This window comes from Mus caroli, unplaced genomic scaffold, assembly GCF_978045245.1.
Source record: "Mus caroli unplaced genomic scaffold, Mus_caroli_1 scaffold_2, whole genome shotgun sequence".
NCBI classification, from domain to species: domain Eukaryota; kingdom Metazoa; phylum Chordata; class Mammalia; order Rodentia; family Muridae; genus Mus; species Mus caroli.
The window spans coordinates 38,180,607-38,198,225 of record NW_028227257.1 but is presented as its reverse complement, the minus strand read 5'-3'; the positions used below and the strand labels follow the sequence as shown (position 1 = coordinate 38,198,225).

The window sequence follows — 17,619 nt, the reverse complement described above, 5'->3', positions numbered from 1 at the left end:
CTGGCAATCTGCTCCTCTCCAATTATGTGCTTCCCCTGAGGAATTAGTAACACAGAAAACGACTTCAGCTCCTCCCAGGGGAGAGCTTTGGGCTCTAAGGGGACATAGCACAAGATGCAATTATGTGATACAGCAGTGATAGGGAGAGAGACCAATTAGAGCATAGCTCCTAAAGTGTGGCCCTGGGAGCCAGTATCAGCCCTGGAAACTTGTTAGGAATACAGTTTCCCACTCAAGACCTTCTGGACTATATAGACTCTGGTTTCGGTCTCCTGGTGAATTGTGTTCAGTCAAAAATCTAGTAGAACTCATGTGAACATGTACAACTAGATTGCATCACTCATAATGCTGAGGCAGGAGGATTAGAAATTTAAGACCAGCCTGGACTTGGTACCTAAACCATATCAACATAAACAACAGCAATTTTTTTAAAAAGGCAATATATTCCTAATAAATAGCACCTGAAAGGGCTGCTGCATCTTGGTGACACTGTCAAAGAATTCTTATATCTAATCAGCCCTTCCCCAAACCCCTAAGGTGCTCAGCATGGGCTCATCTCTCCTTCCTTTGACTTCGGTGTCTCTCTAGTCTACAGTACCCAGGGCTTAGATTCTGAGTCCGAAGATCAGTGCATGCATCTGAGATTCGTTCCTTAGCTACTGTGGGACTCTGGGGAGCATACTCATCGCTTCTGTGGGTAATGATATTAATAATGCCCATTAAGTCTTCCTTTGGTTGGAATGAGAAAGAACAAATCCCACCTGTATTATTCCATGCAGTGTTGCTATAATGAAATAAACTGAGCACCTCACAAAGAAAAGACTTGTCGGCTCAGAGTTTAGGAAGTTTGAGAATGTGGTGATGGCTTCCCAGGCCCTGGTGAGGAGCCTCTTGTTCCATTATAACATACCATACCACGGTTAAAGGGCGGAGGGAACAATTATATGACAAGACAGGAAGCTAGAGATACTGAGGGACCACGTTTGTTGTTCATACAATGGCAAGTACTCCAGGCCATAAAAGTAATCATGAAATAAATTTATTAATCCCTTCCAAGGCCAATACTCCAGGGCATGAACAGCCTTCTACCAGAGCTGACCTTTTAAAGTTCCCCTGACCTCTCATCATGGCCACAGTGATCACCAAGCACATGAACTTTGGAGGACGCATCGAAACTATAGTCAAACAATGGTATAATTTTTTTTTTTCTGAAACATGTAGGCTATGTTAAGTTGGCAGCTGGTGTTTGTTTGCTTTTTTGTTTTCTGAAAGTCAACTTACTAATTCCTAATAAAAAGAATCTCTTCCAAAATAACCTCCAGGATATTTCAAGGTAAAAGTACTGTTGCCAGCCACAGAGATTAAACAACATTAACAAATGCTTCAGACTAGTTTCCCAGAAGCAAAGCACTCTGAAAAGATGTTAGGGGGAAAGGGATTGAGTAGGAAATGGTTTCCTCAGTGGCAGGTTAGCATGCAAAGGATGGTAGACACCAGGAAAGAATCCCAAGTGACTCTCCATCCATCCCTGAGGCCATCTGGACAATGTGGGTGATACTTCAGCATTTTCCCAAAGAGAAAGGGGTCCAGGAGTGTATACCAGTTGACTGTAAGTCATTAAAAAATAATTACTAACTTGCTGCTTTTAGATGGAGGGAGGACATTTCATTATGGGACTACTTACTCCTGTGTGTACTGGAAAATGAATGCCAGCATGCTGGTCTTATCCCTTGCAAACTCTGGGATGTATGCATAGGACAGTGAGAATGATGAAGCTTGACACTCTAGAGCCAGGGAGGTGGCTCAGTTGATATAGTGCCTGGTATACTACCCAGAGACCTGAGTTCAGATCCCAGACTCCATGTAGAGACACTGTGTCTGCCACACCAGCCCCAGACAGGTTGAGGATTGAACAAGTGGATAATTGAGCCCTGGTGACCAGCCAGTTTAGCTTAATTGGGGAGCTCTAGGTTCAGTGATAAACCAAGTTTGACTTTGACTTCTGGCCTCCACAAATGCCCTCATGGGAGAGTGAATGTGCCTGTATATATCTGTATAAGGCACACATACACACTGAGGTACTGTACTGAGTGTGTCTTTTGTGGGCATAGTAAGGACAAGTCTAAGTCCTTGCATCTAGAGCTCCTGCACCAAGGCTGGTTTCTGCAGCCAGGACTCTTGACTCTTGTCTTTCACTTTGTGTGCACAGGGCTCTTCTGGTCATGTCCCTCTTCTTCAATCAGGAAATTGCTCTCTGAAGGCACAGTTAGGGATGGCAGTGGCTGAGAGCTGTGGCCTTTCAGCCTCAAGTGGGTAATTTACTTCTCGGGGAATCTAAAATGATTGACTCTTATCTCAATTTCCCCTGGGCCCTGCAGCAGCTTTACCAAAGGGCATTCCCGGCCACTCCTTACCCCTGGGTACCACAGTTGTCGAATTTGCCTGATACATGCACTTAATCATGAAGAAAATGAGGATCTTTACAGAACTATAATTGAACAAGGTCATTTGAAAGTCACCATTCAGGGACACTCTGATTCTGTACGAGATTTCAGCATAAGACACAATTGAATTGCTGTTAGTATGGGAAGGTTGGGTTTGCTTGGGTTTGTTGCTCTCCTTTGCCGTTATGTAGTTTCCAGAGTGAGCATTATGGCATGGAATGAACATTCTTTGCGGTTCAGCAGGTTTATGGAGACCCGTTTCCATTTTCACATATGCAGAGTTTTCAGTAAAACATTTCTACCACTCATATGAGCAAGCTCAAGCAGAAAGCAAGTTCTTCCCTTGGCTGGTTCCAACATTTTGCATCCTAATAAATTCATAGTGGAACTAATCCAGCTGTCTTCTTGCATAATATAAAGTTTGGAAGGGGACTGGTACTATTCAAGGCAACATAATAGTTTGTTTTATACTGCATGGAGTTGTATCATTATAAACATGAAAGCAGCTGGCAATAAATGATTTTATGGCAGCTATTTGAAAGGTATAATGAAGAAAACAAAAAGCAGTCGAGTTATTGCTTATAATTATGTTGCATAGATAAGCCCTTCCATTGCACTCAGAACACCAAACTGGCCCTTCCTGTGTGATCTTATCCATACTCTCTTAGAACATAGTGGCTTTCAAATCACTCAGTTGTTTAACAGAATGTGCAACATTTTGGCATTTACATTTGCAAGTGTACTGGTTTTGGGCTGGAGAGATGGCTCAGCAGTTAAGAGCACTGGCTGCTCTTTGAGAGGTCCTGAGTCCAATCCTCAGCAACCACATGGTGGCTCATAATCATCTATAATGGAATCTGATGTCCTCTTCTGCCATGCAGAAATGCATGCAGAAGATATATATATATATATATATATATATATATATATATATATATATACATTAGAACTGGGTTTTTGTTTGTTTAAGGAGTAGTATCCTTTTGATGTAGTTGTGTATATGCCAGGAAGAAGTAGAATTTATTCTATTTTTAATACAGAGCACAATGAAAACAAACAAGGACATTTGCAGTATTTTCTAAATTTCAAATGTGCCTCTTCTCTTTATCATTAAATGGGTAAATTTTATTTCTTGAAATAGCCCCCACCACAGTACAGTAAGCACTAAGTGTAGTTGTTGTGGGTTATTTATTTTCCTATAGAAAAACAAACTAAATCTTCGTGCTCAACAGTATGGAGAAGATAAATAAGCCCATATTATAGAATCATATGCAGCCATTATAGACCTGAGCTATCTCAGCACACACTAGCATTCAAAGGTCCTCATGGTCTGGAATATAAATATTGCAATCCAAGAACACAAAATATTACATATATTCCAAATTATGTCAGAAAACACACATGATGTCTTAGTTAGGGTTTCTATTCCTGCACAAATTATCATAATCAAGAAGCAAGTTGGGGAAGAAAGGGATTATTCAACTTCCACTTCCACACTGGTGTTTAACACCAAAGGAAGTCAGGACTGGAACTCAAGCAGATCAGGAAGTAGGAGATGATACAGAGGCCATGGAGGGATGTTACTTACTGGCTTGCTTCCCCTGGTTTGCTCAGTTTGCTGTCTAATAGAACCCAAGACTACACTCCCAGGAATGGCACCACACACAATGGGCACTCCTACCCTTGATCAATAATTGAGAAAATACCTTACAGCTGGATCTCATGAGGACATTTACTCAAGGGAGACTCCTTTCTCTGTGATAACTCTAGCTTGTGTTAAGTTGACACACAAAAACAGCCAGTACACATTACTACATTTGTATACATCATACAAGAGAATCATTTATTCATAAATCTATCAGTAAATGTTTATTGGCAAAGTGAGCAAAACAGAGGTTGTCATGAGCTCTTACATCTTAGGCTGTGAGAGTGGGTCAGGGGTGGGATGTGGAACTGAAATCGGGAAGGCAATGAAAAGTGTTGAGTTTCATGGTAACAGCAGCTTAAGGAAGTACCCAGAAGACTAAGTGAAAAATAGTAACTTGGCTGAAGGCAGAAAGGGCCTGTGGAGCTGGTGACAACTGATTAGAGATCTAAAAGGGACAAGGAAGAAATCCATAGAGACATCTCAGAAAGGGAGGGCCCCAGGTAGAGGGACGGCAAGGCCAAAAACCCAGAAGAAAGTTCATGCTTTGGAAATTAAAAAAAAAAAAAAAATCAGAGGAAGAAAGGGGCTGGAAGATTACAAGCATGGGGAAAGTTGTGGTAAAGAAGGATCAGAGTGAGACCTTTGGCCTTGGTGCCAGGATGCACAGCCACTAAATCTAGTCTGAAGTTGTGGTAGAAAGTGATTTAATGAAATGAGGGAAGAAAAGAACCTTGTGAGTGCATGTGAATGGGATGGGAGAATGCCCACCATACCATTGGTGTGAGTGCATGTGAATGGGATGGGAGAATGCCCACCATACCATTGGTGTGAGTGCATGTGAATGGGATGGGAGAATGCCCACCATACCATTGGTGAGAGTGCATGTGAATGGGATGGGAGAATGCCCACCATACCATTTGGTAGTTACACTTCAGAGGATTGCTCATGTGGTAAGATCAAGGTAGGGGTATGACTGATGAAGTATCTTCTGCTGTCTGCCCATACCTATCTTATTTGAGTCTTGTATTCATGCATTATTTGTATTATATTAAGAACTATTTTAATATAATATTTTTGCTAACTTGAGGTCTCATATAATATATTTTAATGCATGGTTCCCTTTAGGTCCATCCCCCACCTCCCAATACCTCCCAATTGTATATATATATATATATATATATATATATATATATTCCTGTATGCATGTATGTAATGCATGCATCTATGCTTATATAGTTACATAATCTATGGAGTCCAGTTTGTAGTGCATATGTGCTCATGATGGGACCATCCACTGGAGTACAGCAGTCACACTTCAGGGTCACACTCTTAATGAAAACAGTCTTTCTTACTCAGATGCTATTAAATGTTAACAGTTCCTCAGATAGGACTTGGCACTCGTGATCCCCTTCTGGCTCCATGCTAGGATATTGATGGCCTGATCCCAGCCACCATAGCTGCTGAGTGCATGAGAGCAGTGGTCTTGTGATGGACCGAAGACACTGTTTTTCTCTAGTCTCCTATGACCTCTAGGGCTTACAGTCTCTCTACCTCCTGTTTCTAGAAGGTCCTTGAGCCTTGGATGGAGGGGTGCGATATATACATCCCACTTGTATATATACTCAGTACTCCTTTGACACTTACTTTCTGCCCTTGAATTAATTGTGAGGTTCTGTTTCTGTGTTGCACTAAGAAGCTCCTCTGATAATGTCTGAGACCAGTACTAATCTATAGGAGTTGAGATATAAATGTACAGGGTAATTTGAAACTAAGTCCATTTAGCAGAATAATAGTAGTAAGTTAACCTCTGGGGCCTGTGATCTCTCAACTAGAGTCTGAGACAGATTTATGGTACCAAGCCAAGAGATAATAAAATCAAAAGAAAAGATAAAATCAATTACTTTGCATGCAAGAAAATAAACAAATTTCTTAATTTTCCTTATTAACATTGGCCATTGTCCCTCATAGCTTGATTCTACAAACAGAAAGCAATGACTGCTTTATTACTGTCTGTTCATAAAATAAATTCTGTGATGTCCATTGAGCTTCGAGCTTAGTGCAAGATGCTTAGTAGTAACTAGAGAAATTATATCCACTATTATGGTCATGCTACTGCTTCCTAGCATAATAACACTCAGGCTTTTCTTTTAAAAAATAACATTATAGAATTGAATGGTTTGCTAAGGCATGTACTTCAACTCTTCTGTAATTCTCAGATGGGGAAACTGAGACACATTTTGTACAGGCCACCCACTCTTAAGTAGCAAGCAATCCTAGTCTCTGTCCCGTCTTTAAATTTCTCATCACTCCACTAGTACTTGCTGAACTCTAACTACCCACTTCCCACATTTGGTGAACCTGAAGTTATGAGTGACATATTAATACATTTATGTCCAAGGTAAGTTCATCTCAACACGTTAAATAGGAATCCAGCATCCCTTGTTGCTGCACACTATAACAATATTAAGTTTGACCAGATTTCTTTCATTGCCATTGATACAGCAATTCCATGTAGCAAACCACTCCTCAACTCAATGGCTTGTACCGGGAAGCATTTCTTTCTTGCACACAAAGCCAGAGCATGGTTGGTAGCACAATTGAGCCAAGGTTGGATTTTTATTACTCATTTCAGCTTGTATCTCAGATCTCCCGGACCAGCAAGAAGCATATATCCCTCACCATACTCTCCATGAGCCTCCTCCAAAGACAAGAATGTAAAAGTTTAAACCCAAACATAATGGCCGTTGTTATCATTGTTGCTCTGTCTTTTAGCATTAGTACTTGGTTGTCTGTCTTTCCTGGTGGATTTACTAGACACCTGTATACCCTTGGGTTTTAGTTGATAATGAATGAAGGGCTGTTTGAAAATACTTTTATGTCTTAGCTTCTAATGCCATTGTCTGAAGGCCTTTGCAGACACTATGGCATTAGCAAATGAACCAGCTACAAACATTTAAAGGAGTGGTAGAAGCCGCACAGAAGTTAGAACAGAGAGCTTGTATTAAATGTTTACCATTCTGGACAGGACAAAAATAGAATGATGAAAAACTTAGGTATGACAGATTAAAAATTAAAGGAGTCATGCAGAAGTATTGCTATCTAAATGTGAGGGAAATTCAGGAAATAATCATTTCCTTCTCCTTTTTAATATAGTTTACCAGGTGTTCCCAGCATGTGGTCCCAGAGCCACATGTTTCGTAGTTCTCAAGAATCAACTTGGTAGGTGACAGTGCCATGTCAGTATCAAAAGATTGTTTGTGCCTGCTCTAAAGATTTCCTTCTGAGAATTATCTTAATAAATTAAACATACTAATTTCAGCAAAAATTCTAAATGATAAGCATACATGTTGTATTTTGACCTATGGAGCATTCTTTTTCTTAGTAGAACACAGAAAAAGAAAACAAAGTTTCCTGCAAGTGACAGCTTCCTCAATTCAGTGTAATGTAATACATAATTAAAAACACTCAAACAGAAGGTGTATCATGAAATGTTATTTGCTTGCAAAGAATGAGAAATTTACCCAAACTGGAATGAACCATAAAATATGTGTGTTGTCTCAGAAACTGAAAGATCTCCAAGGTTGGAGACACTTCATAGTTAATTATATCAACTGATTACTGATACCAGAACTCTCCATCTGTTTTTCCTTTTGGCTACCCAGTGTCCTATGCTATAACTTAAGTCAGTGGACCCCTTCCCTTGGAACTGAAAATGGGTCAAGCATATCAAATGGCTAGACTGCTTCCCAAGAGTTCATGGTTTGACAACGAATAAGGATGAGAGAAAAATTCCTTCTGTTCTCATTAAGGGTCAGAGAAAATAAGGGCCTATGGTCAGTGATGAGAGGTAACATTAGAGTCAACTAAGAAGGCTGAGGGCTCCTGGTCTTGCCCTCTAGTTAGTGAGATAGAAGGAGCAAAACTGGGGTGGGGGGGGGGGCGGGGCGAGCAAAACCAACATGGGACACAGAATCGATAGATTTATCAATTCCGGTGCATTTATAAGGGTGTAAATCTGACCTTCGAAGATAAGGACGTGGTTTCCACTTGGTAGTCCAATCTACAACTTCACAAATGAAGAGTCCTCTTTGCATGCCAAGTCAAGAGGTTAACTGTTTTTCTCCCAAGAGCGCAAGTATATTCTGGTTAAGGAAAAATTTCCTAGCTGAAAGCCAAACTCCATGAAGCAGGTTTCTGGCAGCACTGTGATCAGACTCCATTGACACCAAACTCCATGAAGCAGGTTTCTGGCAGCACTGTGATCAGACTCCATTGGCACAGAGTCATTGGTCTCAGAGTTTGCCAGAAGGAGACTCTAGAGTCTTACAAATTAGGCTACTGATGTCATTTCCCAAATTCTATAGGTGACTGCTGAGTTAAAAGGACTTCAAACAAACAAAATAATTGGCCTGGGTCTGGATACAATCTCACATCTCACCATGAGAGAGGAGTTCTGAGGGAGATAGTTTTGTTCAATGCAACTTTGAAATAAAGACATCTTAGGCTTCTCATTTCTGGTGTCCACATTTTAAATTTATTATGGGCAAGAACATAGTCTATGGAAGTACTATAAAATCCCTTAGCTTCTCTCTCTCTCTCTCTCTCTCTCTCTCTCTCTCTCTCTCTCTCTCTCTCTCTCTCTCTCTCTCTCTCTCTCTCCTTCTCCTCCTCTTCCTCCTCCTCCTTCTCCCTTTTTCTTCTCTCCAACATCCTCCTTTGCAATAAAGTGTGATTAATGGTAGAAATTTGGTTTACATGAATTATGTTCAAATTTATTTTATGTAACATAAATTTTGCATGCCATTACATTTCCATTTCTGCTTTATCACTGCCTCTTTGAGCTAACACAATAATATTACTGAAGTCATCCCCCATTACATTATCATTTCCCTTCACACTTAAGGCAACAATGTCATTTGCGGATGAAGCTATTTCTCCTTGTTAAAACCGACAAGGCATTTCGTACACTCAGACTTACTTAGACAGTTGCATGATTGATTCCAAGGGAGGACTGGAGCCCAGGCATGTAACAGTTATCCTCCTCTTCCCAGTGCCTTCTTTCTTCTGTTAGATCTGATGGGGAAACGATTCATGTAACTGGACTTGAAAGTGAAGTGGAAGGCAGTTAGTTCAGATGAATTCTCCAGGAAGCAGACTCTGAGACACAGTGAGCATGTCTGTTAACAAGTACTTCAGGGTTGGCATCTGAGGAGCAGAGAGGTAAAGATGCTGCAGTAGACTAAGGGAGAAGTGGGAGGCAGGCCAGGTGCCAGGCCCTGCTGACACCATGCAGAGCTCTGATACAAGAAGGGCCTTTTATTATTACATTGAGCAAGCCAAGATGTCCAGGCCTTTGTACCCTTCATTGATCTGTTACTGGTGAGGGCTGCCTCCAAAGGGTCAAGGTTCTGAGTTTGATATCGTTTTGCAGCCAAAACAGTTCCTGAAAAGTCTTTTCATGAAAGGCTGTCTTCAGAAAGCTCTCTAGATCAACGGTCCTCAAAGAGGGGTGATTTGTCCCTTAAGGAACATTTAACAATCTAAGTATTTATCATCATGACTAGAGAATTGTCCCTGCCATCTAGTGGGATGTGTTCTGGGACACTTTAGACATGCACAGGACAACCTCCAAGAACAGATAAGTATATGATTCAAAACATCAATAGTGCTGAGATAAGGGGGGCCAGCTCTAGGTCAGTAATTCCTTTGAAACAACCTGCTGGGCATCGCTCTGTCCAGTGTTGATGTCATCATTAGTGAGCATATAGCTTGTCAGAAACTATTTCCTCTTAATATTCCAACAAGCCTTTGGAGGCAGGCCTCAAGGTTTCCTTTTGCTGACGAGGAAACTGACCTTCAGAGAAGTTAAGGGAACTACTCCAACCATGAGGACAAAATGTGGGATATCAAGCATCTGCTTGTAGAAACAGTTGTTGGGTCTTCTTTCCCCTGGAAGTTTACAACGCGTTACCCCATTGTGTCACCCTGCTACATTAATGACTCTTCTGAGTTGGAGGCAAGAGCAAAGAGAGAGTACAGGACTTTTTAAATTTTTTCTTTTTCAATTTAAAATAGACTTTTGTCCCTACAGTATATTCTGATTGCAGTTTCTCCTTCTCCAATCCCTCCAATGTGATCCCAGCTCCCCACCCACCCAAATCCACCTGCTTTCCTTCTATTATTAGGATTCAAACAAGCATCTAAAACTGTAGTAAAATAATGTAGCATTAGTTAAGAGGAAGAAACAAACAAATAGCAATTGGACAAATCAAAGAGGCTACCAGAAAAAAAATCCAACTAAAAGCACAAAGACACATACATTCACACATATAAAATATATCTCATAAAAATATAACACCAGAAACCATCATATATTCTCAAGGGATCTGTTAGGGGAAAAAAAGAGAAGGGAAGGGAAGGGAAGGGAAGGGAAGGGAAGGGAAGGGAAGGGAAGGGAAGGGAAGGGAAGGGAAGGGAAGGGAAGGGAAAGGGAAGAAGGGAAGAAGGGAAGAAGGGAAGAAGGGAAGAAGGGAAGAAGGGAAGAAGGGAAGAAGGGAAGAAGGGAAGAAGGGAAGAAGGGAAGAAGGGAAGAAGGGAAGAAGGGAAGAAGGGAAGAAGGGAAGAAGGGAAGAAGGGAAGAAGGGAAGAAGGGAAGAAGGGAAGAAGGGAAGAAGGGAAGAAGGGAAGAAGGGAAGAAGGGAAGAAGGGAAGAAGGGAAGAAGGGAAGAAGGGAAGAAGGGAAGAAGGGAAGAAGGGAAGAAGGGAAGAAGGGAAGAAGGGAAGAAGGGAAGAAGGGAAGAAGGGAAGAAGGGAAGGGAAGGGAAGGGAAGGGAAGGGAAGGGAAGGGAAGGGAAGGGAAGGGAAGGGAAGGGAAGGGAAGGGAAGGGAAGGGAAGGGAAGGGAAGGGAAGGGAAGGGAAGGGAAGGGAAGGGAAGGGAAGGGAAGGGAAGGGAAGGGAAGGGAAGGGAAGGGAAGGGAAGGGAAGGGAAGGGAAGGGAAGGGAAGGGAAGGGAAGGGAAGGGAAGGGAAGGGAAGGGAAGGGAAGGGAATCCCAGAGAAAGCGGTATGAGACAAGGAACCTCCAAAAGCAGCAGAGTTTGTTTTATTTTGGCTAGGCATGTGGCCTGTCCTTAAGAGAAGCTTGTATACCTAAGGAGAACGTCATTGGAGAAAATTAATTTTTCTTTGTGAGTGGTCATCAACTGGAGATAGCTGCTGGCTTAGGACTGGGGTTGTGTTTATTTCCCTTCCCAGCTCTGGGACCCCATTGTCCTGTGCAGTCCTTGTGCATGCTGTGCATTCCTAGGCCAGTCCTGCTGTGTTTGGAAGGCCTCGTTTCTGTTCTGTACTCCTTCTCCACTGGCATTTACAATCTTCCTGCCTCCTCTTTCTGACCTTGGAGGGGAAGGATTTAAAGAATCTCATTTAGAACTCAGTGTTCCAAGGTCTCTCACTTTGCATATTGTCTCACTGTGGGTGCTCTGTAGTTCTTCCCATCTGCTGCAGGAGGATGCTTCTCTGATGATGGCTGAGAGAGACAGTGATCTATGAGTATAGCAGTAGGTGGTTAGACATTTTATTGCTACCTTACTTTAGCATAACTGTAGTATTTTGATTTCTCTTGTGTCTCTGTCCTATCTAGTCTAAGGTTCTTGGCCACCCAAGCAGTATCAGGTATGGGTTCTAGCTAATGGTTTTGTGCCCTTACAGCAGCAGTGTATTTTGGAAAGAGGTCACCATTTTGATCAAAGTTCTGTAACTGGGTTAGTGTTTACCTTTCTCCTCTGGCAGCCCGCAGAGTACTGCCTAGTACCTTGAATGCTAGTCAGTAGAGGGAAAGGTTCTAGGTTGGCATCTGCTTCTCTTCTCCATGTTCTCCATGAGTTATATTTTTATTGTCTTCAGAAATAGGGCCTTACTGTCAGTTTATGGAGACTCTCCAAGAGTCTTGACAATACACTGGGTTGTATGGGGATATCTATAGCTGTTTGTCCAACAACTTGAATAGATGTAACCCCTTCATGCAATGGCGGGTCTCATTTGGTGTTAAGAGATGTCTAGTTGGGGCTAATCTGAAGGCATCCTCCTCATGTCAAGGACAGGAATTTGAGATCAAGGGATGTCTGTACAAGTAATCCTTGTTACATGACCCTATTTTAATATCCTCATTATATCCAGTGACCCTTAGACCAAGTCCCTTGCCTTGCAACCTGGTAAAACTCTATTCTTTGTCTAATTCAACACCTGCTAAGCTTTCAATTCTCACTCCATCTTTGGGTTTTCAATTCCTTATGAAAGTGTAAATGCTGTAAAATTCTTGAATTACATATATGTTGACCTTTCCCCATTGATATGCTTTGGGCACTCTAGCTGAAGAATCCTTAAGGGGGTTGGTGGTAGTCAAATCTTGCTTCTTCTGAACAATTGTCTTATGAGAATCCTGAGCATTTAACATCTGTGTCTTGTGAGTTGATCTAAATACTTCAAATCACAGGTCTGAGCTAACTTTATAAATGGAAGTAATTCCACTATCAAGAGAATAGAAGTCTATATGATGATATTGAACAAAGCTGTTCTTTAAAATTTACTCTTCTTTCTGTGGTTTATTCACAGGCTTTCCCCTGCATTTCAACAGGCATTTATGGTAAGTTATTTAATATTTGATGGTGTTCATAATTTTTGTTGTTGTTGTCAAATTGGTGGGGGATAGGTAATGGTTAACTAGAAAAATATAAGATTATTCCATGAATTTATTTTTCTGTGACTCAGAGAGACTGAAAATGCATGTCAAATTCCACCAAGGAAGCCCAGAGGGTTATTTAGATTGTTTTGTGTTTTCTTGAATTTGGTTACATTGAACATCCAGATGAAATGATTTGACACATGGCATCTCTAAGTCTTTTGTTACATTAAAAAAATGCCCTAGCAAAGTTGGCTTCTAAAGTTGTTTTCTTTAATAAAGTCAGATTTTCTCTCAGAAAATGTATAATATAAATAAAGCCTGGCATCTTTCTTTTCTTGTGGGTTATATAAAAGCATTAAAATACACAAACATATATCTGTAACTTAAGCTTTTATGATATCCAAAGAAGTGACTGTTAACAAAAACAAATAATTTTAATAATCTGCAAATGTTTTCTTGCAGAACTATTGATACGTTGTTTTAAGTAGTGGGAGATGAACTTTTTCTTAGCGTAGTATTCCTTTAAAAGTCTCAATTAGAATAAGATGAAAAATGTCCCAGCAAATAAAATGAAGTGACCAAAGATTTGGTCCTACATTTCAACATTTAAGGCAGGACCTCCTCCTCCTTTTCTGACTACAATTTAGAAATCAGGATTCCCAGCTTTGGAAATGGGCAAGTAGGGGCTGAACTGTACAAGCCATTTGTATATTCCCTTTGTGCCATTCCCTCCTCACAAATGCCCACCTAGAAATCTTAACTATTGGCTCAAGGGAAACATTCTTTGCAGGTGGTAATGTGCCCAGTTCCAGCCTTCAGTGGTAGGGACTGTGGCCCAGTATCAGAGCAAATATGGTAGTTTCATTGTGAGGCCATTCTTTCATAACAATCTTCATTCTCTTCAACAACAAACAAACACAGGGCTGCCTAAACTACAGCACTGAGCTCTTTGTCTGTGATCAGATTAAGCCATCAGTCCTTTTGTTTCTGAAAAAAAAATAATGGTAATGTTCAAAGAATTATCATAGGGTAGGCTGTGAATAGGAAGAGTGGCTAGAAAGAAAAAGGAAAAGGAAGATGAGGAGTGACTATTAAAATAGACCCCAGAACAGACAGAGAATGCCAAGTCCCATCTAATGTAGTCTTGGCCAGTGTTCATTCCAGAAGGACAAGAATTCATTCTTAGAGAGAGAACATGGCTGGAAATTTTGCAATTAGCTCAAGTATCCCATTGGAGAAGAAGGAACTAGGAAGGATAGTTGGGACTTCAACAGTGTGGTTCATACTAACTTACTGAAAGGACTGGGCTTTACTTACTCTTCTTATTACTATGAAGAAATCCCTAGCAAAAGCAACTTATTGAAGGCAGGGGTTTCTTTTGGCTCTTAGCTTGAGTGTATTATCCTTCACAGTGGGGAAGTTCTGGTTGTGGGTACATGAGAGAGCCAGTCATGTTGTATACATAGTTATGAAGCAGAAAGGCACGAATGCTACTCAGCTGGCATCCTCCTCCTCTTCAGACTAGGACCCCAACCCATGGAGCAATGCTGGGTACATTCAGGGTAGGACTTTCCTTCTTAGTTAACATTTATGGGAATACCTCACAGATACACAGAGAGATGTATCTCCCAGGTAATTTCAAACCCAGTCAAGCTGACAATGAAGACTAGTCATTGCTGTTGCTAACAGGCAAGATTAGACATCTGTACTATGGTAGGTCAAAGAATACAGTGCTCAAATCATGGCTTCTCATCTCAGTTCTCTTTGTTTGGGGAAATGTCTCAATGAGACTGAAACCCATGGCAGTTAGGACCAGAGACCCATGTTCAGATTTTATCCATGGCATCTATTTCAGTAACTTGCAGAAACTCCAAGATGCCATAGTTTATGATGCATTCTATAGGGCAATTTAAAAGACACACTTGTTTTTGTTGAGAAAGCAAAGCTTTCTGATTAGCCTTTTATCCCTTGGCTGGATGCATAGATTGTTGAATGCTTTTTTTCTTTCTTTCTTTCTTTTTTTTTCCTTTTTCTTTTCCGGTAGTACCTCTTCCTTAATTAGTTGCTTGGTTTAATTTTTTTCTTGGTGTCTGGAAGTTTTATTTAGTAATGTATTTAAGGAAAGTAGACTTTGACTACAAAGAGAAAATAACTTAAAAACAAGCAAAGAAAAATTTCAACATTTGTAGTTCCTGGTACAATTGAGCAAAATTTTAGAATAATGGTAGGTTCCACTCATTGCCTTTCTTACTCCATAATGTAGTCCATACTAGATTAATTTCTCATAAAACCACTTGCTTCATGATCCCCATCTGCTCAGGAGCCTTGGCTTACATTCCATTTTTCCTGAGTTCATCTTCATTCTCCCTCCCTGGAACAATAGGCACTTTCAATGTTCCCTCAAACTATCATACTTTCAAAAAGAGGGGAGAACCCCAAACCCTCTGTGAGAGGCTGTAAAGTAATGTCCTCAGATTTGTGTGATTTATACACCTTTGTATGATTTAAAGAACAATTTAGTTTTCACCAGCTCTGGTTTGGTTTTGATATTTGAAGCTATGTCCTTAAGTTTGTGATTCTGCTGTCCCAGCTTTCTGAGTACTGGGTTTACAAGAGTAAAACACAGTGCCCATCTTGCACAGTTTCTAATTAATTAATTAGTTAGTTAATTAATTAATAGATGTTATTTTGATGAGATATTTGTCAGGAGTAGTATATTTTTCACACCATCATATAATAGTCATCCATCCTGATACATCCTCTGTAACTCACATCTAATAAATCTTAGAACACATGGATAACATGCTCCAAGGCTCCATGTGTTTTCTTTAAAACACTCCTTTATCATACCCGTGCACACAGACACAGGCATCCACATGACAAAGTTGTATGCTATCTGCATGATCTCCATCCTTGCTTTCTACCCCATACTACAAAAAGAAACATACTAGGCATATCCGAACAGGTCGCACTTCAATCTCCAGGAAGCCTTGAATGTCTAGGCCTTAGAGATTATTGCACCTCCTGAAATACATGAGGATTTATACATGACATATAAATACTTCCTCACATTATCCCATACAATTTTCTGAATAAATTTTATAATCATAGCCAATTTGTATTCTTATCATCATCATTATTATGATGTGGTACAAATGTCAAGCCTCTTGTACTTTCTAGGCAGGTATTATACCACCAAGCTGTACCTACTAACATATAGGCTTCTTTTAGAATCACAATATCCTAGTGCATCTACTTTGCATAACCCATACCCAGCAGGACACTTTGTGTCCATTGATTAGCAAATATATTTGTTGTTGATAGTAATAATGTAACACGAATTGTTGCCTAACTGGAGATATAGAATAATAAATCTTTGATAAGCAAAATAACAGGCAGAGAAAGGTAACCAGTGGCCATTTTCTTTTTAAGATTTTTCTCTTGATATATAAAACACGGACATTATATATATGCACTTGCTATGCTGGGATGTTTTGCTACATGGATACATTGTACAATGTTCAAATAAGGCTGTATATATCCATCACCTCAAGCATAGTTGTGGTCGAAACTTTCAAAATCATTTCTTCTTGCTTTTTGAAATATGTCATGCTTTGGGTTGTCTATAATCACCCTGCCCAAATGACATTTTCTTGGTTGGAAAACTCCACTGATTTAGAGAAAAGAAACGTTTCTTAAAAGAATCCTCAAGATGGAATTGGTGTTTGTGGATATGATAGGCACAAATGATGACACAGAATTTGCTTATGGGAGAGCCCAGGCTGAGTGAACAGGGCATTTTCCTTACCAAGAATCCTCTGTGGTTTGTTACAGCTCCTGGGACTGCAGTCAGTGTGGGAGATACAGGCCAGGGCGCTAACATCTGTGACTTCTAACTTGCCTCACCCCACAGGCTTCTCCTGGAGTTGTCATTTATCAGTCACTTGCTTACTTTGAGTGTACCAACACTTGGCTTGCAAAAGACCTGCCACCTTACCCTCCGGAATTTGTGTACAGTGGATGCATGTTTTGAAAATGTTTAGTTATGGCCAAGACACTCTACCTTCCACGTGATTTCCACAGCACCCTCATTTGACAGAGACTATTAAAATGGATTATTATATTCCATCCCCAGAACATGACCAACGCCAGCACTCATAGCTTCGTAGCCCCAGGAGAAGCTCCCCTCCCCCACTCCTTTTCCTAGTTCTTAACTTTGCTGACGCAAGCTTTGGAGTGGCCCAGAAACAGGCGAGGCCAAAAGCTACCCTATGCTCCAACCTGATTTAAGGAAGTGACATGGTTGCAGCAGACTGCCTCCTTTGAAGTTTCCCTGGAGGAGAAAGCAGACTTTACCACAGGGCCTTTCAGGGCTGCTGCAGAAGGTTTTTAGCCCAGCTGCCCAGGGCCTCAGACCTCCTGCTGACTCTCAGGATGAAAAGCCTCATTTAGGAAGGCACCAAAGAAAAGCCAGTGTTACTTTTAGAAAAATAGATCCAGGTGAGGTGAACCCTCTGGATCTCTGTTAAACATCTGAGTTGGCGGCCACATTAGTCTCAGAGGGACGATTCTGAACTTCTCTGATGGACTTTTCAGATCCGATGTGTGCCTTCTGCCCTCTGAGCCCCATTTTGATACTCTGGTGCTAATAAGTTTAACAAAAAAAAAAAAAAAGGAAAAGAAAAAAGACACAAGACTAGACATGATACAGGGCAAAGGAATTTTTACTAGAAGCAAATGGCAAAAATAGTTTTTATCGGTTTTATGAGAATCGCTAGAGTTAACTGATGTGAAGTCCAGGCAGAAATCTATGTCCATTGAGTACTGGGAAATTGAATAAATAG

The 17,619-nt window shown here is 40.7% G+C and overlaps 1 protein-coding gene across 9 annotated transcripts in view; it reads left to right on the top strand.

Moving 5' to 3' along the window:
• Macrod2 (mono-ADP ribosylhydrolase 2) overlaps nucleotides 1-17,619 on the top strand; it is a 2,026,591-nt gene that overhangs the window by 1,360,293 nt on the left and 648,679 nt on the right. For all 9 annotated transcript variants that reach the window (XM_085833735.1, XM_029471909.2, XM_029471907.2 and 6 more), the window contains exon 7: nucleotides 12,706-12,736. In XM_085833735.1, coding sequence (XP_085689861.1) covers nucleotides 12,706-12,736 — 31 coding nt within the window. The remainder of the gene's footprint in view (nucleotides 1-12,705; nucleotides 12,737-17,619) is intronic.